This window comes from Nelusetta ayraudi, unplaced genomic scaffold, assembly GCF_046127955.1.
Source record: "Nelusetta ayraudi isolate G7.1 ecotype Tasmania unplaced genomic scaffold, CSIRO-AGI_Nayr_v1 ptg000042l, whole genome shotgun sequence".
Classification (NCBI taxonomy): domain Eukaryota; kingdom Metazoa; phylum Chordata; class Actinopteri; order Tetraodontiformes; family Monacanthidae; genus Nelusetta; species Nelusetta ayraudi.
In genome coordinates this window covers 13,732,450-13,759,949 of record NW_027466092.1, presented here as the reverse complement: position 1 = coordinate 13,759,949, position 27,500 = coordinate 13,732,450, and the positions used below count along the sequence as shown (strand labels likewise).

The 27,500-nt window shown below is 43.1% G+C and overlaps 3 protein-coding genes across 4 annotated transcripts; 2 read left to right on the top strand and 1 right to left on the bottom strand.

Annotated features, from left to right (window-relative positions):
- Positions 1-2,936: 2,936 nt before the first annotated feature.
- On the bottom strand, positions 2,937-8,323 carry LOC142893785 (glucose-induced degradation protein 4 homolog). Its single transcript, XM_076034676.1, has 6 exons — positions 7,958-8,323; positions 7,457-7,516; positions 6,852-6,959; positions 6,663-6,764; positions 6,439-6,569; positions 2,937-4,541 (listed from the first exon to the last, which is right to left on the bottom strand). The coding sequence occupies exons 1-6, from the start codon at positions 8,147-8,149 to the stop codon at positions 4,478-4,480; spliced, it is 657 nt and encodes a 218-aa protein (XP_075890791.1). The 5' UTR covers positions 8,150-8,323; the 3' UTR covers positions 2,937-4,477.
- A 109-nt stretch (positions 8,324-8,432) lies between these two features.
- On the top strand, positions 8,433-11,997 carry atpaf2 (ATP synthase mitochondrial F1 complex assembly factor 2). Its single transcript, XM_076034675.1, has 8 exons — positions 8,433-8,919; positions 9,016-9,060; positions 9,240-9,388; positions 9,616-9,713; positions 9,981-10,061; positions 10,262-10,374; positions 10,638-10,753; positions 11,275-11,997. The coding sequence occupies exons 1-8, from the start codon at positions 8,802-8,804 to the stop codon at positions 11,410-11,412; spliced, it is 858 nt and encodes a 285-aa protein (XP_075890790.1). The 5' UTR covers positions 8,433-8,801; the 3' UTR covers positions 11,413-11,997.
- A 1,468-nt stretch (positions 11,998-13,465) lies between these two features.
- Positions 13,466-27,300, top strand: tom1l2b (target of myb1 like 2 membrane trafficking protein b). Of its 2 annotated transcripts, XM_076034671.1 has the most exons (15): positions 13,466-13,611; positions 14,048-14,132; positions 14,713-14,791; positions 14,949-15,098; positions 16,025-16,159; positions 16,592-16,741; positions 17,178-17,294; positions 17,407-17,540; positions 17,700-17,751; positions 20,524-20,650; positions 21,296-21,419; positions 21,996-22,071; positions 23,355-23,414; positions 24,208-24,244; positions 24,364-27,300. In XM_076034671.1, exons 1-15 carry the CDS (start codon positions 13,560-13,562, stop codon positions 24,495-24,497), a joined length of 1,512 nt encoding a protein of 503 aa, XP_075890786.1. In that variant the 5' UTR covers positions 13,466-13,559; the 3' UTR covers positions 24,498-27,300. The 2 variants fall into 2 exon arrangements, with proteins under 2 accessions (XP_075890786.1, XP_075890788.1); XM_076034673.1 differs by lacking the exon at positions 23,355-23,414.
- Positions 27,301-27,500: the final 200 nt, after the last annotated feature.

Sequence of the window (27,500 nt, the reverse complement as noted above, 5' to 3'; positions counted from 1 at the left end):
ATATTTGTTTAGACTGTGTTGTTTTAGAACAGCATGCCCTGGAAAGTGCAGCCTTTTCTCCTTGGCTGACACCTGACTGGTAGGACCGTCTGATTGGAGGGACATCTGCCACACTCCCAGCCCCTTTTAATCAGGACTTACCTGTGCAAACCCTCTAAAAGCCGGTGCAGCTCCACATGTCTGTGGTTGCTGCTTCTTCAACTCCTCTCAAGTCCGCTGGAGTTGATTGTGCGTACCGGGCCAGGAAAGGATTTGATACACTGACTTCATACATCTCGTGAGTGGCCCTCAAAAATGTTTGACATGCTATGTTTAAAGGTGCTGCATGACCAGTATGAGGATAATTAGCTGCAGATACCCAGCCAAACCTGCAATGCAAAAATCTGATTAGCTCCAAATGTGATTGGTTTGTCCAGTCACTTTCCAAGTTTTACCTCCCTTTTATGAAGTATTTCTGTTGGCTCTTTCCCAAAAAGACCACATTTACTCCCATCTGGAGGGACTTTGGACCTTAATATTTTGAGTTTGAGGTCACTGACCCAGGATCAACTTGCTCCTTGACCTGCAAACTTACATTTCGAATCGTACGAATCGTATCACTTTGACATGACATACTTCAGGCAACGTTGCCCAGAGACGTGTCTGCACGCCTCTTACTATTTATTTAAACAGACTCTTTAGAATATGTGTTTCTTTCAGTGACCTTCTCCCCTACATGGTATCTCCACCAGCTGGTTTGGGTGAGTGTACTGGCAAACTGTGTGTGTGTGTGGGGGGGTGGGGGGTGGGCTGTCATTTCACTTTGTTGCATTAGACCTGCAGGTGATTCTTTCTCACGCAAGCACCGACACCCACACCCACTGTGCCTTCAGAACATTCCTTCTGTTAATGCAACAATAATTTTCTCAGAGTCTCTGCATGGTTCTACCAAACGTCTTTGCAGATTTTCCTAATCAAAGCATTAATCTCCTTCTGGTTGTTGTCGTGATCAGGTTAGTGATCACATTGTAATCCATGTCCGTGTTTTCTTAATATTGCTTTCTTAAATTTTCTTTCAACGTTATTTTATGTTAAGAAATTGTTTAATAACAGTTAAGAAACCTTGTCAAATTTGCAGATTTGAAATAAAATAACAAAAAGTTCATGTTTCTGGGAAACCTGATCCTTTAAATGTGCACATTTACACTGCCCTCTTTGGTTTTTTATAATCTTATCTTCAAACCTTGCATCCTTGCATCCTTATTGGGGTGAGGATCAATAAATGAATTTCTTAGGCATCCATGTTGTGCCCTTTCATCTTCCCATAAAGCTGTTTACGGCTGCATGCAATCTCCTATAGTCACGGCTTGTCTGCCTCGTGGTTTGGAAAGTTGGATTATTTCAACCTCCGAAACTAAGTTAAATAAATCTTATAGCTCTGCCCCATATATTCTTTGCGACTGTGAGATACATATGTTTATTTTACAGTGTTCGAGAGTTAGAGTTAGTATCTGCTCATAAAAGTAATGCAGGGATCTTCAAAGATCTTAGAAAGATAAAACAAAACAAATAAACAGATTATTATTTATTATTATTATTATTATTATTATTATTGTAATAATAATAATAATAATAATGATAAGACGAAGAAGAAGAAGAAAATAAAATCATCTTTACAAAATATTTACATGCATTTGGCATATTGGTCTGAACACCCTAATTTTATATTTTATTGCACTTGACGGTTCGATGGCAGTGAAGTCTTGTCCGTTCTGTTGTGGCAGGTCCAGAGCAAACTTTCACAAGCTGGCTGCCTCCCCTAGAGAAAGCCTCTCCAGTGACGGTGCAGCGGTGAGGAGGAACCACAGCCTCCGGACAGGCTGGCGCTTGAACCGAACACCCCGCTGAGCTGAGCGTGGGAGGCGACGCCACTGGAATCCAAAAGAAAGTGAGAAGGGAGGGCGTGGTGATGGTGAGCAAACAGGGGAGGATCATCTTTACTGTAAGGTCACGTATGTGCTTACTGTATGCCCTGTATTGTTTCCCATGCTGCAAGGAAGTGTTTTGTTGCGTTTACGAGTAACTGTGTGGCCAACGTCACCAGGAAGACCAGTTTCGGGTATCAGTCAGACTTGAAATGGAACGCTGGGTCAAACAGGGCTTAACTTGGAATTTGTGAGATTTTCTAAAAAGTCGCTCGGTTCACTTTTGTGATCCTGATCCGAATCTTCTGAATTTAAATCCTGTTGACTTGAGTCAACTAAATTTCAACAAAGGATTAGACAAAAAAAAAAAAAAAAAAAAAAAAAAAAGCAGCAAAGTCATTGCCTTGGAGGTCAATGTCACCTTGGTTTTAAAATGACTCATATTTAGGTGTTTAAACTGGGTGACCTTTCTCCCCCCCCAGCTCTATTCAATCTGATTAGTGTCCAAAAAAAAAGCAGTCATGTGATCACATAACAAAGTGAATAAGATTAGTTTATGATTTATGATTTATCTTTTGATATGTATCAAACATCCATCCATCTATTTTCTCACTGCTTCTTCTGTACTCGGGGACACTACTGGAGTCTGTGTGTCTGGAGTCTGACAAGTTGAGTTACCAGTTAGTCCAATGTACATAGTGGTCCAAAAGCCACACACACGCACACACAGTTAGAGTTAAAGGCCCTGAGCAGTGGACCTGAACTTCTCAGTTGAAGCTCGCAGCTCTCGTTTAAGTTCATTGGCTTTGATTCTCAACATGTCCTGGCCTCGCTCCATGACCCAGGCAGGCTGCAGTGACTGTGTATGCCCACCAGAGGGTGCGGAGTTTCCTCGCGACTTTAGTCCAGGTTTTTGTTTTCATTTACGGAAATAATGTGCTAGAAAAGCAATGGTTTGAAGAATTATGTGTGTATATATATGTATCAATATAATAATTATATGAAAAATAAACAAGCAAACAAGACGCAGTGAAAGGTGTTTTGATATGATTTCTTTTTTTTTTTTCCAACCCATCATTTGCAGCCATACCATCAACCCATCATCCAGGCTTTGCTTTTAGTTTTCACTGTTCAAACACACTGAAGTGTAATAGTACAACTCTGATAAGCATTAGAAACATGGCACCATCACATGGAGAAGGGCGGGGACATGATCGGGGGGGGGGGAGGGGAGGGAGTGGATCCATCTGAAGTTTAAAAATATTTCCTTTCATGAACATAGATTCTTTATAATATAGATATATACACGCGCACGCAAGCACACACATCAAGGATAAAATTATATACTCTGTCTCTAGAAACTGGTTGCGTGTTTGGAGAGTGCTCCATGTTCAACGTGTTGCATAGTCGAGGAGACGTGAATGCACGAGCGGAGGGCATTCAAATTTAAAAAGAACGCAAAATGCTTTTTTTTAATTATTATCATTATTTGATGCAGAGTGCGCGGTTAAAAATAATCTCCTTTTAATACTACGACATAATGGTTTGGACCCTCCCCTCCCCCAACAGTACCGCCCGTAAAAATCTTTGTAAAAAGTTTGCCACCGTGCACACAGGGGGCTCACGAGTCCTGAATGCAGTCATTAGTAACAATAGGTTCATCTTTGTGCAAATGTCAATCAACAGAACAAGATCCACAGCAATCACATGTGATAATAATAATACTCGGAGAGGGGGAGGGGGGTGGGGGAGCTGATTCTGTGTGTCGCTCATCTTTTAAAGTGCCACTCTGCATCCAATATTTAGAGTAAAATAACAAAATATCTTCTGTCTGAGCAATCAAATCACCAATGTTAAAAAACAAACAAACAAATACTGTTTTTTTTCCTAGCTTAAGGGCTGCTTAAAGCTCCACTGGTCTGGATCTTGTCCCTTTGGATGCCTGGCGCGCTGACTCGGTGATTTGACCGTGACGGGTGTTTGCGAGAGCCGACCCCTAGCTCGCAGGAAGTCCTCGTCCGACACAAAGTCACGCGAGTCAATGCTGCTTTTTCCACACCGATGGACAAAAGCCGGATGAAGTTCAGAGTCGCAGGACAAGACGAGTGGGGAAGGCGGGGGGAAAGAGGGGAAGAAAAAAAAAGTCATCTTATAAAGTGTCTCGGGACGCTGCGTCAAATAGTTTGCATTTAAGCAGAAGAAAGAAACGAGGATGCAGTGGGAGCAACGATCTCAGTCTCTGCTGCCGCTGCTGCTGCTGCTGCTGCTGCTGCTGCTCTGGCCGTGGCTCCGCCCTCCTCCTTCCTTCCTTCCTTTCTTTCCATCTCTCTGCCATGTACATTCACTTGTTACGTATCCCGTCCATCGTCCGAGACTCTTCGTCCCGGGAACGTCCGAGGGATTAATGAGAGTGTTAATCCCAGAACTCCTTTACCTCCTCAGTAGCATCCATAGATCTCAACTCAACATTGAAGTTGGAGTCTCTGTTCTTAAAAATTAAAAAAAAGACAAACGTAAAAAAAAGAAAAGAAAGAAAAATAGATGTCCGATGTTCTCCACCGCCCTGGCCGATGTCACCGGAACTCGTAGATGGCTGGACTGCGCTCGGGAACGTGGGTGAGGTTTAAAGACTGGTACCTGCACAGTGAGCAACACGGACAATGTTGGAATAATATCACAAGCTGACGCCATCATGAAAATGAAAAAAGGCATGAGGCTGCGTTCACATCAAGGCTGGTGTCGAGTCGAAATCTGGCCAGGGTCTGGCTGACTGAACTGACACAACCTGCTGGTGGAAGTTGAGGTGTGTGTGGTTGTCGTCGCAATGCTGGGACACATGACTGAAAGCCAGCGAGTGACTGAAAGCCACCGAGTGACTGGCAGTCACAGGGTGACGTGCACTGACAAGCTTTCAAATTTTCAAAAATGTTATTTCAACGCTTCAACGTTCATCAACATCATTTCCTTGGCCGACTCCATCTCACTGCTGTACCATCGGCAGCAGGGCAAGGCCAGTATCGGCTGGCTTTGACTGCCCCCTGCTGTTTGAGAAAAACACCTACAAGCTTTTGCAACGAGAGAACAGATCAATCAACTTTTGTTTGTTTGCTCTCGTGTCATTTCTCGTAGTTGTACAACATAGACTGCAACTTAAGCGTTCAGCTTTTTACAGTTTGGACCGACGGGGGTGTTTTATCAAGCAGCCTGCACATCTGCAGGACCAGCAACACCATTTCCACTGAAAGACTCTGCATTTTAAGCAACACGCGGCAGTCAAAGTCGGGTCCATCCCTTCTCTCTCCAGCAAGACAGCAACTCTGCATAAAGTTCTAAAGACCTGTCAACATTTGGGGAATGTTGTGCAAATGCTGCCCAACATGTAGCAACACTATGTTTTTGCTGCTATTCGTGCAGATTCATTTTCAACCTCATCCATCAGACAAAATTGACTTGAAGACACAAAGGCAAGATGTATGGAGAAAAGCTCAGCAGTGAACTGTGCAGACAGAGTAGCATGCTAATCCATCAGGTAAGCACAGTTTCGGTAGTCAGTCAGTCATTTGGTTAGTTAAACAGGGCGTCTTCACGTCGGTTGATGCCATAGGCCGTAATGATTCATTAGTAATGGAAGTTAATCAGCAGTCAGCTAACATCTGCGGTTACCAATAATGCAAGTTCTGTGTCATTGGTGCGTCTCGATTTTTCTTTTCACTGACCTGCTCACTCAGTGTGCACAGGCTGCACAGACGCTGATCTGTCAGCACCTCAAGTTTTGTTTTCCCGACACGTGAAAAGGAAGAGAGAAGGAAAAGAACCGGCCTGGTGCAATTTGCATCAGCCGTGAGAAGCGGAGGATGTCGCATGACGCCCATTTCACACTGAAAAATGATTTCCTCGTGAAATGCACGTGCAGCATTGAACCTGAACGTCCCACTTACCCAAATTAGCGTTAGCCACCTTATTTCCCCGCTAGGAAGACAGCAGGCTCAACGCTAACACCGTGGCGTTTGGCAGCGTGTGCGACTTGTAAACAGCTTCATGCGCGGTGGCAAATGATCCGACAGCTTGTGTTGGCTGCCCTGAACATCCGCAAATACAGCTTGTATCTGCTGCTAAACGCTTCAGCATGAGGCGACACTGCCACCACCTAAATACAACCCTGCTGCCTTGATATTGCCCGCTCGGTCTCTAAAGTGACTCCTGCCAACTACGTAGCAGATATGGATCAAGAAACTGGCAAAATGCTTTTTAAGATCCTTCTCTCTAAGAAGCTGCTTGTTTGCTGTGAATTTAGGTTTGATTGTTTTGCGCCAGTTTCAGTTAAAACATCCAAAGCTGAAGCTGTTGAAAAAAGAAAACAAAAAAAAAGGAAAGAAAGCTATATTCCTCTAAACTCAAAATAAATTTGTCTCTACTTGCTCTCCCCTACCAAATAGTTTTGCAGGTCTGGGAAACAATCCAGCTGCCTTTTCCTCAAAAATGTGCCCTTTGTGTAAATGCCTCAACTTCCCTCGATAGTAATTGGTGTTATTACCATTCAGAGCTCCTGTGGTAGTAGTAGCCCTCAATGGTCGCTGTGGATTTCTGGAAGCAGATGTAGTAGAATCCAGCGAACGATGCACCGCTGATGTCCTTGATCGTGTGGTCTGGGACGAGGAACTGCTCCTGGAGGCGCAGACGAGGGGGCCAATTGCAAATTAAGCATTTTCAGGTGGGGGAAAAATTGCAGCGTTCCGAGAACTGAGGGAGAACCCTTACCTTCCACCTCATGAAAATGTAGTCAGAATTCTTCAGATCCTCGTAGTCAAAATCATCTGAGTTGAACGTCTTTGCATACTGGTAGAAGGCCTGGAACTTGCCCTTCGCGTAAAGACATTGACGAGATGAAGGTGAAGCAGACTGCAGTTGTGCACCAGTGTTCACCTCGTTGTGACTGATCTGGCTTACCCAGTGCTTGCGATCTACGTCCTCATCTGCATCCCATTTCCGCGTGAGGAACGGCCGCTTCCTGCTGATGATCTCTCCAGCGAAGAACGTGGTTAGTGTCGGGTATTCCTGCAAAAACAGGAGAAACATGGCATTGACTGTGGAGCAGCCAGTCTGAGCCGCCTTGTCATTGCAAGCTACAAGGTAACATGTATCCTTTTAACATCCTATGACAATAGAATACAGCACAAAAACAGACTGGACTGTAGAATGCGTAAAGCTATGATAGATTTGGAGAGGACACAGATTTGCACATGTGGAATTAAAAGATGAATCCCTTGCAATCCAAATGGGGCTTTTAAATATTAAAAATGCCTCTGTTTGGTTTTGGGGAGAAAAAAAATGCTCAGTGTCATACGTGCAGAGGCGGACTCAGGTTTTGCAAACCTGGTCACCAAATCATGTTCTCGGTTTGTGAGTCACTTGCACGGCACTAGAAATCTGAGAAGAGTATAACATGACATACCCTGACCTGCACAAATCGTGCAACTGCAAACAGCATTAGCTCCATTTAAATTTGACCGTGTATATGTGGTGCAATTCTTAATAAATAGGGGGATTCTTACCTCGGTCAGCCCTTTGATTTTCAGGTAGCCGCACAAGTAAGAGTCCTCCATTGTGACATGCTAAAGGAAAACACACACACACACACACACACACACACACACACACACACACACACACACACACACACACACACACACACACACACTTTAATGATGTTATGCATACTCTTCCCACAGTGGCAGAGAGGGAACGCTGGGATACACTACAGTGCTGTGTGTTGTGGTAGACACCGTCCCAAAGAACACAACAAATAAGGTACTGGTTTGCAAGCATCTGTACAGCCGCGTTCAGATTGATGCTAGCACTCCACTGCACTGTCTGCTCTTGGCTGAAACGGGTTGCAAACTGTCGCAGGCATCGCTGAACACACGGCTAGCTAGCCTAGTCCCCACACAGGCCAGAGCTCATTGATTTTCCAGCTGTCAATCATTTTGACAGATCACCCAGCCTCCCTCTGACAGCTCGTCCAAAGTACCAAAATGTCAGCTCCGCAGCCTTACCTGCAAGACAACTTCCACGTCGTAAGAGTTGCCTTTGCTTTTCTGGTGGCCCCGGAACTTGGAGCCGCTGTATAGCAGCGAGGTGACAACACCGGGCTGCTGGGTGTTTATCGGAGGCGGCGGGATAAGCGAGGCCGAGGATGCGGAGGCCGCGGCGGGGGAGTCGCTGAGGTATCCAGCGGGGACAGGCATGGTTCCCGCTTCGCTGGCCGGACACCGAACGCGGGCGATAGCTGTCTGAGAGCCGAGCTTGGTCGGCGTCCACAAAGAGTTAGGGGAGGACAAGTGTGGCGTACCACCATTCAATCCCCCCCCTGAATCCTCTACGACTTAATATACTGGTCAACAAGCGCTCAGAAAGTATGTGGACTTCGACGCGGCGATGTAGATAGGAAAGTCCGCCCTTTTCATTGGTTCGGTGATTCGACATTTCCAAGGTTTTCAAAGCTCATTGGCTGTTCTTGCGGAAGGCTTTATGGAAGTGCACGGATGTAGTTTCTTCCCGTTGTGTAACCCGTGTAGCGACTCACTCAAAAAACTACATATCCCATCTTCGAAAGGTGTTTCAACACGATTTGTCAAGCAGGGAAGGTCACAGCGTGTTTTTGAACCAAGAAGCTACAACGTGAAGGCTATGTAGGAAAAGGAATGGGAGATTAATACGTGAGACAGCGTCTTTATGTTTTAAGAGCGTTGTTGTTGAGGTAAAACATTATGCTAAGTCTGCTAGAAATGCTGCGCGCCAGTTAACGTTAAAGGGGGCCTTATATAGAGCAGTCTAGCTAAAACGGGTCGCAAGCTGCACATTTCCTTTTCTCTTAGTCACGTTTATCCTTCAGCCACTATGTTAAGGAACTTGGTGCGACTACGATCTCTATTCGGAAACAGCATTTCTATTAGCGCAGTGCAGCCGGGGGGTCAGAACTGTCAGTCCGTTTTGAGATACTCCACAGCCACAGTAGGTAAGACTAAAACCGGCTGGAATTAAGCTTCTTCTTTTTTTTTAATAATTCATTTTATGTTGTATATTTCAAACCTACACGATTTCTGTCTTCCAGAAAGGAGGAGGTTTTATCAAGACGTCAGTATATCCCAAGGTGAAAGTAAGTGTTAAGTTTCTCTAAGAAAGAACCTAACTTTGGATCAGGAACTTCATTTTTTGCTGTTGTTCTTGATGATCATGCACAAGTATTAGATCAAGTGTGTGCTTTTTCTCTCGTTTTCTAATTAAAGATACAATTTTCACAGCTTCTATTTACATTTATACTTGTGTTTTCTGTAGATGGCTTGTATGAGGTTAACTTAGACCGAAGGAAACTGAAAACACCTGGAGGGAAGCTGTTCACTGTGCCAAATGAAGCTCTTGCCATCGCTGTGGCAACAGAGTGGGATGCTCAAAGGGACACTCTCAAGTCCTACACAATGCATCTGGTGAGTGTGTTCTTAGTGCTTTATTGCTTTTCAATATCACGCAGCAAATAGTGTTTGCATATGTAATTGTAGTTGTGGCTTTTACTAGTTTATTGCCAAAGCAATAATTCCAAATAATTTCTTTCTTATGCTATTTTTTTCTCCTCTCTCTGTTTGCATTTATTACAAAGATTAGAGCATTTAAAAAGAAACTAGATTAAAAAACTAATGCTGATCCACTCCTGCAGACAACCCTATGCAACACAGCTCTGGACAATCCCACACAACGTACCACTGACCAGATGATTAATGCAGCCCTCAAGTTTCTTGAAACTGACACAGTTTGGTAAAAAGCAAAGCTTATTACTATATGACCGTGGATTTTCTGCTTTCAATACTTTCATTTTTCTGTGTAAAATAGCCTGAAATTAGTTACATTTTAAAGCTAATTTGTTTAGTTTTTTTTTTCTATTTTGTCTATATCTAAGCTTCTACAGTGAAACAAAATCATTGTAAATGATAATCAAATTTGTTTATGTAATACATTTTTCAAATTATTTATCCAAACATTGTTGCTTTCAGGCACAGCTTTGAATGTGTGTGTGTTCTGCAGTTACAGAGTAGATGAGCCTTATGGCTTGGTGGAGCTACAGAAGAATGAATGGGACCCAGTGCTGCAGTGGATTGAAAACAGGTGACTTGATGGTCTCTTGGATGGTACACTTACACAACAGTTAACTTAGAAGATGGAGTCCACACACTTAAAGCTCCTCATAAAATGATCATCTAAATGTTTGATTTCTTATTTTACCCTAAGCTTTTTTTTTAACATCATCAAAAACTTTTTTTCTGACTGCCATTCTATGACTGTCACATGCTGTGACTTCATTGCAGGTATAATGTCACCATTGGCTCATCCTCCAACATTCTGGGCCCTGAGATCCCAGAGGCCACCAAAGAAACTTTCAAGCAACATCTGAATTCTTACAACTTCTGGTCCATGACAGGTCAGAATAAACACTGAATGAAATATTACACACGTCATAGTTTTAATAGGCTAATATAAATTTGATACCATGGCAATGATGTCTTTATCTTTGATTGTGCAAAGCACTTTGAGATGCCTTTGGCTTTGATTTGACACTCTGTAAATAAAAGTTAACTGATTGATTGACTAAATTATTGACAAATATTAACACATAATTACAATGCTGTACTATATCATGTCAATCATGTATTTTTTGTTTTGTTTTGTTTTTTTTATCACCAGGGCTGGAGTATGTGATTACCCAACTGAAGTCTGTTGTGCTTTCACTTGGTGTTATCGACAGACATCTGGGTGTGGAGCAGGCTGTGCTGCTCTCAAGACTGGAGGAGGAATATCAGGTAGAGAGATGGCACAGTTGTTTTGGCAACGTCTTAATTACAGTATAGAATGTATGTAGTGTCATTGCCTCTGTTCGGTAACATTATTTTGCACAGGTGTTGCTCATAAACTTGCAGCTTTTAAATTATTGTTCTTTTAAACCAAATTTGAGGTTGTTAAAAAAAAAAAAAGTAATTAAAAAGAATGCGTAAAAATGTTGATGATTTTTTTTGTTGTTGTTTCCTCAGCCGTCACTCTGCCTTAGTGAGCACAAAAGCTAGAAGTCTGTAAGCCTTAGTGCAGGCAGGGTGCAGTTGACAAACGGCACCATCTTCTGTTCTCGTTGCCTTTTCCATGGAGCCAAACTGTTCAAAGTTGTGTCTTGACTGACTGTTTTCCTGTTCATGTGAAGTTGCTCATAATATATAGAGACGATGTTTTCCAAACTTAACTTTTGGATGTTTATGGTATTGATAAAGGTTGCAATCCAGTTTCTCTTGCTGACACTTTTTTTCCCCTTTCATTTTTTCTGTCCTCACAGATTCGATGCTGGGGAAACGTGGAGTGGGCCCATGACTACGACATGTATGAGTTGAGAGCGCGCACTGCTGCTGGGGCTCTTTTTGTTCACCTGACATCTGAAAGTTCCACGGTCAAACATAAACTTATGCGGGACTAAGGAGGTTTTAAATGTCTTAATGGTGAAAATATTCTTTATATATTTTCAAAGCGCTACTGTTTGTCAATGAAGTAATAATAAAAAAAAGAACAATAACTCTCAATAAATACATTACACTCAGTGTGACAGTGAGATCTGGTGTGATGGTACTCCTCTTGCAAAACAATGACTGTAATTTATTTTCTTTTTTAAGATGTCAGCTGCTTTGACTTCCCATAAGTTTACAGTCATCCCTGGATCATCTGTAGTGCTTTTGACATGCTTGTTGCAGAAAGTCGTGACTAATAATATCAGTTTAGTTTCCTGTTAATGCAATGTTATTTTTATATATTTTCTTGTTTTGAAATCCTTAGTATTGCATCCCAAAGTCCTCAATGCAAAGTTCTATTTCTACATAAGGTTTAATTTGGGTTAAAGACACCCTCAATCATTATTACATGTCCAAAAGAATTTGGTTTTACTTTACCAATTAAAATGAGCAAATGAGTACAACAATTGACATCTTCTTTTCCTTTCACCCCCTTCTTATTTATTTGGCATCATTACATTGCTTCCGGTAATACCGTTTTAAACTGTTTGGGGGGGGGGGGGGGGGACATTTTCATCCATCTGTAATAATTACACTGGTCAACACCAAATTTATTGTTGTAAGTTGTTTTGGTTTTTTTTAGCTGATTCAGGATAATTTTGATGTGCTGAATCCAAAAATCACATTGGTTTTGCTCAGTCAGGTCAACTTTCTGAACTAAGCTACGTATTTGTTTTTGACGTGTTTGTTTACATGTATAGGTATTTTCACGTCATATGATGCAAAATTCTTTGATATTTCTTGCAATCAACGAAATCTGAAGATTTTGCAATATAATATTAAAAAACAATTAGTAAAGTATGACTAATTAGAAGATCTTGATATAAATAAGCCTGACATATTCTGATACATCTGCAGTGAATGCACCATTGTTCCTAACAGGAATCTAGTCACAAGTTTCATAAAGCGTGCTTACCATGCTTATTTTGGTATTAAACTGGGTGACCAGGATAAAACTTGGGTGCCACACATAATGTACAAGTCATGAAGTCTGTCTGAAGTTTGGAATTCCCATGGTTTGGAGAGAGCCGACAAACCATGTCACTGACTGCTACTTGTGCACTATTGATGTGACTGGGATCACCAGAAAGAACCGAAGCAGCCTCAACAATCCTGATCTTGAATCGTCCTGTAGCTCACTGTGATGAAATTCCAGTACCTGTCTATGTTCTTCCTAACATCAGTGACAAAGATTCCTTCACTGTTCCAGAAGAAATGGTAAATGGACTGCACTTATATAGCGCTTTTTCCAGCACTTTCACGGTACCCCAAAGCACTTTACATTGGCCTCTCATTCACCCATTCACACACACATTCATACACCAATGAGTGGCTGCTGCCATGCAAGACGCTGCCTCGCCCCATTGGGAACAATTAGGGTTCAGTGTGTTGCCCAAGGACACTTCAGCATGTGGACAGTTGGAGCCGGGATTTTGATCATCAAGTCGTAGCCTGCTCTACCAACTGAGCCACAGAATTTGCACAATGTATTTGCACAATGACGATGTAACGTTCAATTTACATGTACTTACCTTGATCAATGTCTATTATTCAATTTATAGAAATTGATTGTTGTAACATTTCATACATTCTGTTAGAAAACCTCCTAAAACCTTGTAACCAATGTAAAATGTAACCAATTTTGCCAGAAGATCAGATTCTTATAAATCAAATTAGCATAAACCTGACCTGATTGAGAAAAATTGATGTCATTTTTGGATTCAGTGGTGCAAAATGGTCCTAATTCAGCTGAAAAACAAAAAACAAAACATAGACAACTTATAAAATGTTTTTTTTTTTTGTAACCCAGCGTTATCATGCTACCTGTATAGGCTTACCACATACTGTCATAAAATTGCGATTTGGTTTTTATCGACGCAACCTTTGGTACCTTTTACTTTTGACCGCCCTACTTCCGCGACGGACATCCTCACAGTCCAATGGAGCTGCAGGACCGAGTATCCTAACCAATCAGGTTGGTCGTGGGCGGAACTAGGCCGACGTTTCTTATGTATCATCATTATCGTCCCATGGACTGACTTGTTTGTTGTCGAGCAAGATGGAGTTCCTTCTGGGAAATCCTTTCAGTACCCCTGTGGGTCATTGCATTGGTAAGCAAACAACCGTTTGGTAACGCTGCATGTGGGCAAATAATACTCGTGCCGTATGAATGTGTCTATTTGGTGCGACTGTCATTTGCGGGCTTGCTACCATTAGCATGCTAACGGCTCTGAATGAGTTGTGTCGCTACAGCTGGAACACCAAGCGTTAGCCGCCGAGCTAATTAGTAGTAACGGTATCGTCAGCTGTCATTGCTCTTGAAATGTTGTTTACCACGCAGACGGTTATTTAATCTGCTACCTAGTCCTGACAGTGTGGTAAACACTGACGGATATCGTTAAGGCAGTTGTTTTAAATGATTAACGTCCAAGTTAGCTGATAGTTCGCTAACGAGCGGCTCGTGAATCATAGAGGTGTGTTTTTTTTTTTTTTTTTGCTTTAACCGTCCTGTTAAAGTACGTTTTCTTCCCCTCCTCTTGTTTCCAGAGAGAGCCACCGATGGCTCTCTGCAAAGTGAGGACTGGACCCTCAACATGGAAATATGTGACATCATCAACGAGACAGAGGATGGGTAAATGACACCAGGAAATATCCGTGTGCCGTGAACTCTTTTGTGTGTCTTGATCTAATTCCCGCAGAAAGCCTTGTCACTGTTTACATAATGTGCTGGCCAGGCTAAATACTGGTAGAAGAAGCCTTGCCCTTGCTGTGTGTTTGGCATTATGCAAGGCTTATCTCGTCTCCCCTATAACCCTCTGGTCCATGTTTAAACTGGTATCTGATGTTCAGCTCTTGTTTGTGTAGTTGTAAACTGGCTCGCTTAGGTCTGACTGGTGCTTAGAGCTGAGAGTGAACCTTCTTTTTAAAGAGGTCACTTTGCTTTCTACCGTACATTATCTCCTCAGGTAATGAGGGCGTTGCCATATGCCCAGTGCTGCAAGCTTTATCAGTCACAACAGTGGTCAAAGATTTCAGCAAGTTAATTATTACGTACGTTTCTCAGGGCAGCCATTGCGTAAAGCCAAAGAATTTCCCACAATGTGTCCGCACCTGTTGTTCCCTCTACCTCTTGCGTGTTGAAGTGGTTTACCTGTCCATTCTTAAAAGCCATTATTTGCTGTCATATTTTGCACTTCTGTGTTCATGTGCAGACCAAAGGATGCCATTAGAGCCATGAAGAAAAGGCTGAATGGCAACAGGAACTATAGGGAAGTGATGCTGGTTTTAACAGTGAGTACAAAAGGGGCTTGGTGCGATGCTAAGATAATTAATCTCATGGCCTCGGTCCTCCTTTTAGCCACATCCACTTGCTTGGATGTCCTTGACCGTTAAAATTAAAAACCACTCCATTTCTCTCTAGAATTAATGCATTTTCTGCATCCTGCAGGTCCTGGAGACGTGTGTGAAGAACTGCGGCCATCGTTTTCACGCTTTGGTCACCAGCAGGGACTTTGTCGACGGCGTGCTTGTTAAAGTCATCTCACCGAAAAACAACCCACCTACGATCGTTCAGGATAAAGTACTCGCCCTGATTCAGGTAAGATAACGTGAATCTGCCTGCACCCTTTGTCATCTCAGGGCATTGCCCTGGTATCATAAAGCTCGTTAGCCTATTTCCTAGTTATACATCACGTCAACATCTTCATAAAATTGCATAAAATCTAGCGTCTGGTGGAGATAGTGGGAGGGCGGTTGCATAGATGTTTATTGTGCTGCGCTGCAGATTAGAAGATGTCCCCAGTCGGCACTGCAGCGATAGCGCAGTGCCTCCAGGGTTTTTTTTGTCCTGCAGCTTCTCTGGTTACCTGCAACAGCTCAGGTAGCCCCGGAGTGATCATGTGGGACACTCCTGTTACCACCAGGGACACCATGTGACCAAAGCTGACAGCATGCGTGCAGGAGGGAGACCTGTACTCAGCCGTATGGCAGAGAGGAGAATAGACCGCAGTTCCCTTTATCCTCACTGGTCAGACATGTTTTTGACTGGATAAATATGTGTGGGTAAAATAGACTCACATTACGCTCAACCCAGTCATTGTCAGCTTTTCTTGTGGGAAGCCGTGTTCGGGCAGTTGTTTTGCTCGCTAGCCATCTGCTTCACCTTGGAGATGCTAGTACGTACACTTTAGAGTGGGTAAAATTCAGCTTGTTTTGAGCAGGAGGAGTTTCAGCTGCTCTAAATCTGAGCACATTTCTAAAAATAAGTGTTTCTGGGAAAAAAGTCATTTTTAGGTCAAACTTACTTGTGATTTAAGGTTTTAAGTGCTTCTCAAAGACTTTCAGCTCAACTGTTTGAGCTTTTTTATTTTTTTCCCCGGGGCCTGTCAACTGCTGGAAGGGAGAGATATCAGGGAGGGGGGGCTTTGTAGTTTGCAGACTGGCAATATTCAACACAACACCCATCACAGAACAATCCCCTTTTTCATTCGTGACATAATGAGTAACTAATTCTGCCTTTCACAGGCATGGGCCGATGCGTTCAGGAGCAGTCCGGACCTCACAGGTGTGGTCCAAGTCTTTGAGGAACTTAAAAGGAAAGGCATCGACTTCCCCACGTCAGAGCTGGAGACGCTGTCGCCCATACACACACCTCAGCGGGTACGAGGCTTCGCAGCGCTCACCTCAGTTTTTGTCTGTCCGACTTGTTCACACATTCCCCTGTCGTGCACATTTTGCAAAATGTTACAATACTTACTTGTATTCTTATCACTTTTATTTTGAAAGCTGAGTTTAACCTGTACGTGCCATTGTGACAGCAATTACACTCCTAATGTTTGCACTTCTTCCTGTATCAAGTTTGAGCTTCTGGTACACAAATACAATTTGGCCTTTGGTGCAGCTCGATACAGGGGCACTGTTTAAAATGGTCACTCCACAACGTGACCATTGTTTCCTTAACTGATCAACCCAGGCAGCACAGTCTGGATGTGTGAAGAGCTGCATAGCTCGGTTCGCTGAAAAACAGAATGTAACTTTGAAGAATGTTTAATATTCCTTTATTCACGTTATCTCCGTGTCCGCTGCTGTTAGGTGGGTTCTGCTCCCGAGGGCGACTCCGCTCTGCACAGGTTCGGCAGCACCACACCTCAGCCCACACCACAGACGGTGCCGCCGTCCTACACCAGCCCGCAGGTCCCCAACATCCTCGCCTCCGGAGCCATCAACCCAACGTCCGAACAGGTCCGACTTCAGTCTCCCAAACACTCTGAAACTAGCGGGTTAATTAGAATAAAACCCTACACTTGGACTTTTTTTTTCCCTGTCATGTTTATATGTAAATAACAAAACAAGCCAGTGTGAAAAGAGTAAAGAGTAAATTGAGGCAGCTGAACTGGTTTTTGGTGTCTTTAAGACATTTGAGAACTGAAGAAACCATTTGGGTAAGAGGCGGAACGCCTGCAAGATGCCAAAATCCCAGTTGCCTCAACTTAATCATCAAGTAAACAAGCCAGTGTTTGCTGTAAACATGGAAAGCTGTGTGGCAGCCTTTGATTATGGGATCATTATTTAAAATTTGTACTTGAGCGCGGAACAGTATGTGATGCTGTTTGGCTGCTGAGTCCCCGTAGGTTTCACAGAGTTTCTCGTCCTCACCTCTTAAATGTCTGCCTCACAGATTTGCCGGCTGCGCAGCGAACTGGACGTCGTTCGTGGAAACACTAAAGTGATGTCGGAGATGCTGACCGAGATGGTGCCAGGGCAGGAAGATGCTTCTGACTATGACTTACTACAGGTCAGCACTGTGGCGTCTATTCGAAGCATGTGGGAATAAACAGACACATTAAAGACACTTTGCTTTGATGGAGGCATGTGGACCTTTTTTCTTCACTTTTGCGTTTGTACAGGAGCTGAACAGGACCTGCAGATCCATGCAGCAGAGAATAGTGGAGCTCATCTCCTGCATTTCAAACGAGGCCGTGACTGAGGAGCTGCTGCACGTCAACGACGACCTCAACAACATTTTCCTGCGCTACGACAGGTGAGGAGGAAACTTCCAAGGGCAAAGTCATTTTTTGAACTGAAATATTATGTGCATAGGAATTAATGTTTACCTCTTTGTTTGAAGTTAATCTTTATTCATCAGGAGTTTGTTGTCAGAACTCAAAGTCCTCCACCCTTTTGTTTGCCTCTGCCACAGGTACGAGAGGTTCAGGTCTGGGAGGTCCACAGCTCAGAGTGTCAACAATGGGGTGAGTCAGAGGTTGCCTTCAAAGGCTCAATATTTACATGACGGCCCATGGCTTTTCATTTGCCAGTATTTTTACCTCTCGGTGCAACTGCGTGCATTTGCATGTCGACACTGTTGTCAAACTTTGCAGCGTCCCACAATTCCAAAGAAATGACACACCTAGCGAGCGCCGAAATAATTGGAAAATGATCGAAGACGGAGGCACTGTCATCATAAAAGCACAGCAGATTTGTTTATTTGTTGTTACTGTTTATTCACAAGGTGTCTCAATTTTTTTTTGTTGAAACAACTAAAAGCTGTATAAATTATCCCCCTAGAGGGAGCCCTTGTGAAGTCTAACTGTGGTCTGTAGTAGTTGAATCCCTCATCTGTTTATTACTCTCTGTTTCCACAAGGTTCAGGCTTTGGTGAAACTGTAATTTTGCTGATGGTTTATATTCGTTTTAAGATGACCCTTCATCAGCTGCAAAAATAACAACCTTGGAAAACAATAAGTTCTGATGGAGGCCTGGAAATGAGGGAAGGAAGTGTGGCAGAAGTTTGCAATGAGGAAAAAAAGAAACTTGCAAACAGCTTAGTGCCAAAAGTTGTCCCATTCAAAAATGTAAAGAAAGAAAGGTCTGCAGCATTTCCTCTTGGATTTTCTGACACTGCTTCTGTTGACATCATTAGGTGTCATTAGCTGGGCTCATTTGCTTTTTTCATCATTTGCCTTGCAGTCTCCACTCACTTGTTAAGGACATGAACTGTAACGCGCCTTCATGTCACTTTGCTGCTAAAATCTCGTGCTGTGGCACAAATTCTCTCAACAATGCCAACGGTGCTGGTGGAGAGAAGCCAGATGTAGAAACTAAGTCTCTGAGCAGCTGCTGCTGGATGACCTTCTCGCTGCCCTCTGTCTCCACACTCGTAAAACAACATCCTGCTCACACTTGATTTTTTTTAAGCCTTTGTGTGACGTTTCATGACATTGAACTCATCATTTCAAACTGTGATTGTGATCGTTGCATATGTGTGTGATATATAGATGTACACTCATAATGTACACATGTTTCACATCTTTCATACAATATGCCCCCATGTTCTGACATCAGAAGTTTATAAACAGGAAAACCTTTATTCTGAAGGAGTGGCAGCTTTTATTTTGGCACCGCAGTCGATTGTTGCAGGAATTCTTTGTCATTTTCTTTTACTTCCTTATCCTCCCAGTGCGCTGAGATCAGCCTCCATTTTCCTACTTGGCAACTGTTTTACTAATCCACTTTATTTTTGTCTTTCTGTCTAAACGGAGGCAAAGTGTTTAGACTTGTATCTAGGGATGTTCACAAATAATCAAATATTGATTAATCGTCGATTAAGAATTTAATCGATTAATTAAATTTGTTGCAATTAATTGAAAATTTTTCACATGGGTAGTTAATATGATTATAACAGTGTAGTGACAGTAAAGAGCAATTCGTCTGTAGATACTGTAATGGTCATAATATACCTAAGAAAGTAAAACCTTTACCTAATAAAATTATTATTAAAAAAAAAAAAAAAAAAGTTGAAATGTGACCCATTAGAAATCAACTTAAAGTCAGAGGATAAATGTTGAGGGTGTTTTTACTGTTCTCTAATGTAGAAATGGGTCACATTGGACCCTCAACATTATTTAAGGTTTAAATAATTTGTTCCTTACCCATTTTTCATTGTGAAATCTAGGTTCTCAGGAAAAATCAGCTCTTATCAGTGAATCGTTAATCGATCGATAAGGTCAATCAACTAACGATTAATGAATGAATCGATAATTTGCATCCCTGCTTGGATCAGTTTTTCTCCACCTCGTTGCTGCTTTCGCTGATTCACACCTTCAGTCTTACACAAACCGACCTCATAGATGAACAAGACGTCCTGTCGGTGCTCACTCACCTCCCTGTCCCTGCTCCAGTGTTATCCAGGGCATGACGTCTCTTCCATTGTTACCATGCCATGACTGTGTCCCTGCACTGGCATGCTAACGGTATTCACTGTCTCTTCCTTTTCTGTTCTTTTCGATCCTTCTGTGTCTGTGGCTAGCTGAGACAGGCAAGTATGGAAAAACAACAACAACAAACCAAACAAAAACATTCTCCTTCAGTGATTTGTGTCACCGCACTGCACACGTAGTTAAAACATGGCTACACCAGGGCCTTGTACGGCACCTTCTGCAGCATGTTTTGACTGCAGCACCCCTGACTGACTGCCGCAGCAAAAAGTTAAAGCCTGAGGTCCATCTGACGGTGACGACTCATATTGTGTTCACATGTATTCACACATGCAGGATTTGGCAGTTTAAGATACATTTCGGAAATCCTCCAGAGCCTAATGACTCGTCTTGCCCCTCCTCCATCTCTGCTCTTACTTCCAGCTTCTTCAGGGGATTGTTTTGATCTTAGTCATTTACAGCACTTTCAGCCTAATTGCCAGCACATTTAACCATTCAGTATTTCACTCAATGGTGCATTTTTGAATCCCCTGAAGAAACTTTTCAGAAGAATATAATCTTTATTTCCCACCATTTTAGTTGCAGACATTTTCCTTCCTTCCTTAAAGCTACTAACGTGCTTTATTTAACCTGTGTCTTCCTTGAATTCGACCAGTTTTTCTTACGTTTACAGAAACAATAGAGTAACTCTTATTTTCCTCCTTTTCCTCCCCCCCCCCCGTGCTAAATATATTTTTTTCTTCTGCTCGTGAGCCATAAAGATGTCGCTCCACAGCTCTGACAGTTTCCGTCTTTCTTGCCCTGCAGGTGCTGAACGAGGCCACAGAGGACAACCTGATCGACCTGGGCCCCGGCTCCCCGGCCGTGCTCAGCAACACGTCCAGCGTGGCCCCGGGCTCCCCAGCCACGCTGGCGTCTCGCCTCGCTGGCCTCGGTACGCACGCTCCTCTCCAGACTTCAAAGCCAGCCTCCGCAATCCTCCTCTGACTCAACATGTTCACAGTTTTCTACACCAGCTGTTTTCAATCAAATATTTCACACCAACATCTGATCAATGTTTGGGAAACTCACTCACCTGCTTCAAGAGCAAAGCTTAATAACTGAATCTGCTTAAGCATTTTGAACATATGTGTATTACTGATCCCACTGTTCATCACTGGATTGATGCACGTGTTTGAAATAACAACAAAAGCAGATTTTGCTTCATCTTTAAATCTAGCTTTAATGTTAAGGCTGTGCCCATGCTTGGAGGTATTTTTGGAGGTGAGCCTAAATATCTGAACCAGCTGCTGCACTTGTTGCACTTGACATGAGAAAGGTGCAAAAAATGATCAGGCTTAGCAAGAAGCTAAATAGGGGCGTTCTTCATGGAGGCTATAAACAGAGGGTTAAATGCGTCTTCCAGAGATCTATAATAAAAGGTGTGAGAACACTTCACTGGAAAACTGCTTTGCTTCAACTCCAGTAGCTCGAGTGGAGCTTAAATTAAAACTAGAATGTCTTTACCTGTTGTCTTGTTCCATTAGTCTTGCATGTCTTGTGTGTTGCTGTTAACTGTAGTTTGCTTGTGAACCTGCAGACGTGGGTGCAGACAGTGTGAGCAGCACCTTGAGTTCGCTGTCCAAGCCGCCTGCCGGCCAGGACGACTTTGATGTGTTTGCTCAGACCAGGACCGGAGTTCTGGCTGCTCCTGCACAAAACAGGTGAGAAGAAAAAATACGCTTCTAAATCCATCTGTTGATTATTTTGTACATCCTCCTGTTTTTTGGGCCAGAATTCTTTATCTACCAGTCTTGGAGATATTGATTAAAGTCAATGCTATTTGGTTTTTAATAAGTGTTTTTGCATAACAGTTAAACTTAACCAACATACTGTTGACGTAGGGAGAATCGGTGAATAAGCTCCTCAGTATTTATGATAAATGCTTAATTTTTTAACTAACTTAGAAATTTTAGATGTATATCCAGGATTGTCAATGGGATATGGAAGAAGATGTTTTTTTTAGAGTCAAAGATTATTCTCTAGGAACTTTTGATTTATCCAAACCTCACTTGCATGGCACAGCCTAAAATGCCCCCAGCCTGCCTCCTCATCTGTCTTCTGTCTTGCATCTGTCCATCATCACTGCCATTCCTAATACTAAGTACCTCAGGATGTCATAGTGGCCTTCCCAGTTCTGTGTGAAAACACATCATGTGTGTGAGGAGCCAGTTCTGCAGGGAGGTTACCAGTGAACCGCCAGTGTCGCTGTGTCATCTCACACCTGCCTCTGTTGTCAGCTCCTCGGCAGAAAGCAGAGGCTTCCCCGACGACCCCCCTCCCACCCTGGATGTCATGCAGCCTGCTGCCGTCGCGGTGAGTGCGAACCACTCTGGCCTCTACATCCAGTGACGCTCACAGCTGTCGCTCTGCGTTTTCATATCCGTTCAAAGCACGTTCTGGATCGGGGCCCTTCGCTAAGTCCCGCCCCCATCACACTGATGATTGGCCCAACTGCTTCGAGCGACCGAGAAAAGTGCAAGATTGGCACATGGGCGAATACTGAGTTCAGCAATTATCAACTAGTTATCATAGTTTTGTTTTGTTTTTATTCCAGAAAAAGACCCAAAAGAAAAAATCTCCCAAACTTAAGGTGAGAAGGCAAATGTTGATCCTAGCGCAACAAATCTAATCAAATAAAAAAAAAAAATCTATAAATAATATATGATCCATCTTTATCTGCTTTATGCAAAATCTTTAAACTTCAGCTAAAAAAAATGAAGTACGAAGACTAAACTTTTGCAGACTTGATGAATAAATGAATCTATGTGTGGGAGAACCACTGAGGAAATGAATGAAAGCTCTTCTGGCACGCTGTCGACTACCTTCACAGCAGAGTCCTTGCACCAGAGCTGCAGTGTTTTGGTTCTCAGACCTTTAGTTGCAAAGTTTATGAGAACTTGGGCTGTTGATATAAACGTTGCACCTGGGACAGAGCCAGTTTCTGTGAAGGCAGCTGGCAGAAAGCTGAGGAATTTTCACTTTCTGCTCCTAAGAAAAAGCACAAATCAAACATAAAACCTGGTCTCAGCGTGCTACAAAGGAATCACCTGATTCATGATTCACATGATTCTTTCATTCATTGATTTGCCTCCCTAGTTGTGATTTTTGCTGACTGTGTGACTCCAGTTTAACAGCTCCAGGTTAAATGGCTGCTGTTAACCTGCATTTTAGCAGGGGCACAGCTCTGTTACAGCTGCTGTCAGGCTCTGGGCTTAATGACGGGGTGGGGGAAATCTCAGGGCTGCTGCTGAACACCCGTGTGTGATGATGATGACTCACACTTCTCAGGGACCATGTGAGTGTAGTCGCCAGGTTACGGAGCGACGCGCCCTGCCGAGTTCTTCCATGCACGATTGCTTGCAACATTAATGATCACCAGCTTGTCCATGCAGCTCCGCTGATGTTTGTTCAGTGTTCTCCACTGCCGGTCCATCCACAATCACTCAGCTCCACTTATTTATCATTTTCTTCACAAAATGCTTTGTGTTGTGCACTTGAAGTTCATTTAAGCCTTATTTTTTGTTGTGTTTTGGTTTGGTATTTTTTTGTTTTTGGCATTGCTGCCCCCATCTGGCCACCTGTGGTGCTCCCCCTAGAGTGTTGGAGCCCAGCCCTCTGTCATGGATGACATAGAGGAGTGGCTGAGTACCGACGTGGTGAGCCCATCATCATTTTTTACTCCTGCCTGAACTTCTCTCTTTTGTTCTCCCTTTGCCTTTTTCTCTTTGTGTTTCCGCCTCACATCAAAACTCTGTCCTGGATGTAACCGACGTTTCCCCCTCACATTTCCACACCTTCTGGGTCTGTCACATAACAACAGTTCAACTCAAAGCACTCACAGTCTGCAGCAGAAATCTTGTGTTGTGGTGATATTTACTGAAATGAACATGACACTTTGAATGCTAGTACATCAGATGATGCTTTTTATCATCATTTCCTTTGAATTGCATTTAACATTATTGCAGTATGGCTGATATTGCGACGCTCCATATAATATTACATTATCTGGTGTTTAATAGTCAGCATTAAAAAAAAGTAGGTGTTGAAATATTGAATCACACCATCAGTGTTTGATAGATATTATATTTTTTTACCTGCCGGTCTGACAGTGCCAGACAGTGAGCAGGTGTCTCCATCTAGTGGACTAAAAAGTCAATTCAGTTGGATTTTTCTCGACCAAATCCCATAGAAAGCTGTTTATTACTAAAATAAACGAAGCATTCAATCAATTCCTTTTACATGGAAATGGGGAAATTACCCATTTAATGTGCGTGCTGTGATATACCAAGTGTTGCGGGGTTTCATTCTGACATTTAGCTGTTAGGAGGAATGAAGAAATGTATGTTGTCACAATTTCCACATAATTCAGGAGAAATGATCGTTTTTGGCTAGGAAGTTTTCTGACGCGCGTTGTTCCTGCTGGTGAAACTGTTCTCTGTTGTTCCACAGCAGGGAGATGACGGCGAGGAAGGCGTGACCAGTGAAGGTACGGTGACAAACCTCTTGCTTTCATTTTCCTGCCTGTCCTCCCTTTAGCCACGCCCACCTCTGAATTTGCTCCTCTGCCTCGTTTTAATCGCTCCTGTTCCATCCGTCTCCTGCCAGAGTTTGACAAGTTCCTGGAGGAGAGAGCCAAAGCCGCCGAGATGTCGCCCCCCAGTGGTGAGCCGGGCGCGGTGCAGGGAACCCCGAAACGCAAGAAGGCAGAGAGGCCGGACGAGTCGCTGCTGGCCATGTAGAGCTGCAGAGCCGCAGCAGCCTGTGAAGCATCACTGAGGACGAACTGACGTGACCCCAAAACATCCTCCACCTTTCTGAAACATCACAACACTATTTATTTTCACACTGCAGAGATTTATACACAATCTCCTTTGTAAAAAAAAAGAAAAAAAAAAAAAAAAAGAGAGAAAATAGTGGAAGAGAATATATTGATGAATCTTTTAATCTGTCTGAGAAAAGGGAAAAACGAGCTAGTGATCTGTTTTACGAGTGCCACCAGAGATGAAATTCCTCCCACTATTTCTCACCTTTTTAGTTGTGATGGGCCCCGGGGTGACACCACAGCATCATGTTGCAGCTATAACCCAGCTTTGTGTTCCATTTGTCTAAACCAAAAAAAAGAAAAAAGAAGCGTCCAGCGTTTTTTTGTCAGTTTGTCAGAACTTGAGTTTCTCGCCAGAAAAGCCCGAGCATGCATGAAGACCACCAGACCCACCGCTTAGTTGTTATCAGATCAAGAAGGCCCTGGAGGAAGATGAACCGGGGAGGCAGTGAGCCAACTTTAAGTGTTCTTGGTGTTAATTTTTAGTCCTTTTTGCAAGTCGGTCTTGAGTTGAATTGTAAATTTGTATATGACAAATGTCAAGTTTATCAGTGGTGTGTATATTTAAGCCGCGTACTATCTGTATATTGATATATTTGAGAGATTTCAGAGAAGAAAAAAAAAGGGATTTTATCTTCCAGCTGCTTTGACAACAGGTTTGTACCTCAGTAGGTGGTTCACTACAAAAAAAAATGGGACAAGTCAGACAGACATTCAGAAAGATAAGGGAAGGGATGTTATGTTATTTAGATGGGCGTAAATTGCACACTGCACTGTCAACTGTGTTCTTTTAAGTTCCATGATCATGTGTCATAGATATCTAGACACATCTAGTTGCAGTTATTTAATCACGTGTTGTTTGAGATGAGATGCTGAGATTAGCCTCGAGCTGCTGTCTGGATTTTCTTTTCTTTTTTTAATTGACTGAGGAAATGACTAATTATTCTTGTTTGTGTTATCAGTTTATTGCTGTGTTTCAAAATTACACGGGTTCTTCTCTTAAGTTTTTCTTTCATGGTCCCATATTATGCACATTTTCACATCTTTATTCCTCCTCCCAAACACTGGTGGAGTGGCACAATTCATTTTCTAAGAAAAACTCCCGCAAATCTCTAGAAACCAGCATATTTAGCCCTCTGTTTGCAGCCTCCTGCAGAGAGTTTTTAGCCTCCTCCTTGTTCAACCCTCTGCATGTTCAGAAGGAGACGAAAACATCAGAAAGGGAATAAATACCAGACTTGAGATGGTGTCACTGATCTGGGAGGGGGTGTGTGCATGATGGCAGGACACTTTGTGACATCACAAAGGGCTGAACGCCTGAACCGTTAATGAAGAGTGGAGCAAACAGAATGAATTCTCATTTGTAGGGAGTTGACTGACTGACTGGAGACACTGGTTCATGTCAGAAAACACTACATTGAGTTTTGCATAATATGGGACCTTTAATTTGATTCATGTTGTTACTGTCAGTTAAATTGATGCTGGAAATGTTGAACCTTTTTAAAGTCACTTGTGCTGTTTAATTCCTAATACAATCCAGATGACCAAATCCAGGGTGGACGTTATTATTATATATTACTATTTTTCTTATTATTTGTTTAAATTCCATACTTCAAAATCCACCACTGTAATGATGTAATGGGATGTAATGAAAACATTGCACTGCAACGATGACGCCGTTTGCACATCGGCGCTGTGCGCCCCCTTCCTCCCCAGGCCTGTGTTTCTGCGCGCTGACATCTTTAAAGGCCCGACCTTTTCAACGTGACATTTGTTTTCAGAAATGAGCCGGCTGCTGCTGCTGCTGCTGCTGCTGCTGCTGCTGCTGCTGCAGACGCAGCTGTGCCACAATTGAAAAAAGGAGAGGGGAAAAAAAGAGCCCTCAGAGTGTAACAGACGCGGCGTTACTCAGCCACAGTGAGCATGTGCTGTAAATCACTTGACCTTTGACCTGCTGTGATTAACGCAGCTTGAACTGCTTTGGTGAAGGGATCCCGTATTTCAGATTGGAGTTTTAAATCCTGTTTTTTTTGTTTTGTTGTTTTTCAAGGAAGTTTATCCATGTTTTGGTTGAAAGGGTGACACATTCATGATAGTGTTTGTTTTTGCTGCCTATTTTCTTCTTTTTTTGAGTTCAGATTAGTTTTCCCAAGTTGGCTGATGTAACTTGTGTGTCGCAGGTAACGGAGTTGTCTTTCTCAGCTCGATGTGTCCGTGCTCTTCCTGTATTTTTCCGAATCTTAAAATAGCAGCACACAAACACAAACAGTCTCTCTTTTTTTTCTTTCTTTGGAGAGGGATCCAGGTCTGGATCAGCTCGCTGTTGCCGACAAACACAGACGCGACGACACTTTCAGCGGTGCAACGTTTGCTCGTCTCAAAGGGAAACTTCATCCTTTGTGTCCGCCTGAGTTCTTCTCTCGGCCCGTCGAGCGTTTCAAAGGGAAAACGCCCTGAGCGTGTGCACTTTGGAGAAACACTTTTATTATTTTTTTGTCCTGTGTGATGGCGCCGGTGTGTGCGAGCGACATGCGAGGCTGTTGTTTCTTTGTGGACGATGTGGAAGAAGCGGTTGGATGCTGACGAGGGAGGTCGTTGCTGTGTGGCTGCTACTTCCCCGACTTGCCTCCTTCCCTCCTTATTATTATTTTTGTTTTTTTTTCTTTCTCTTTGTGTTATTTGACTTGTGCATGAACTCGAATAAAAGATCTAGCAACGTGTGTCTGCGTCCCCGTCTCTTGTCTTTTTTCTTCCCCGTCGCTGCGCTCCACTTGTGATGAGAGCAGAAAGTGACCTTTAGTAAACCCTGTCCATTTACCTCAGCCCCCCACCCCTCCATCAACCGCCCTCCCCTCCCTGGAGGCCAGCGGGCCCCACACCAGGGGCTTCCCTATTGGCCGCCAAGAATCGCCTCATCCCT

Excerpts from the sequence above, each read along its gene's own strand:
- LOC142893785 (XM_076034676.1), bottom strand. The coding sequence starts at position 8,149 with ATGCCTGTCCCCGCTGGATACCTCAGCGACTCCCCCGCCGCGGCCTCC. Across the intron at positions 6,765-6,851 it reads ACGTAGATCGCAAGCACTGG|GGCAAGTTCCAGGCCTTCTA; the intron begins GTAAGCCAGATC and ends CTTTACGCGAAG. Across the intron at positions 4,542-6,438 it reads TACCACAGGAGCTCTGAATG|GTACCAGTCTTTAAACCTCA; the intron begins GTAATAACACCA and ends CTCACTGTGCAG.
- atpaf2 (XM_076034675.1), top strand. The coding sequence starts at position 8,802 with ATGTTAAGGAACTTGGTGCGACTACGATCTCTATTCGGAAACAGCATT. Across the intron at positions 9,714-9,980 it reads CTTGAAACTGACACAGTTTG|TTACAGAGTAGATGAGCCTT; the intron begins GTAAAAAGCAAA and ends TGTGTTCTGCAG. Across the intron at positions 10,062-10,261 it reads CTGCAGTGGATTGAAAACAG|GTATAATGTCACCATTGGCT; the intron begins GTGACTTGATGG and ends ACTTCATTGCAG.
- tom1l2b (XM_076034671.1), top strand. The coding sequence starts at position 13,560 with ATGGAGTTCCTTCTGGGAAATCCTTTCAGTACCCCTGTGGGTCATTGC. Across the intron at positions 16,160-16,591 it reads CCATACACACACCTCAGCGG|GTGGGTTCTGCTCCCGAGGG; the intron begins GTACGAGGCTTC and ends CGCTGCTGTTAG. Across the intron at positions 17,295-17,406 it reads CTGACTATGACTTACTACAG|GAGCTGAACAGGACCTGCAG; the intron begins GTCAGCACTGTG and ends GCGTTTGTACAG.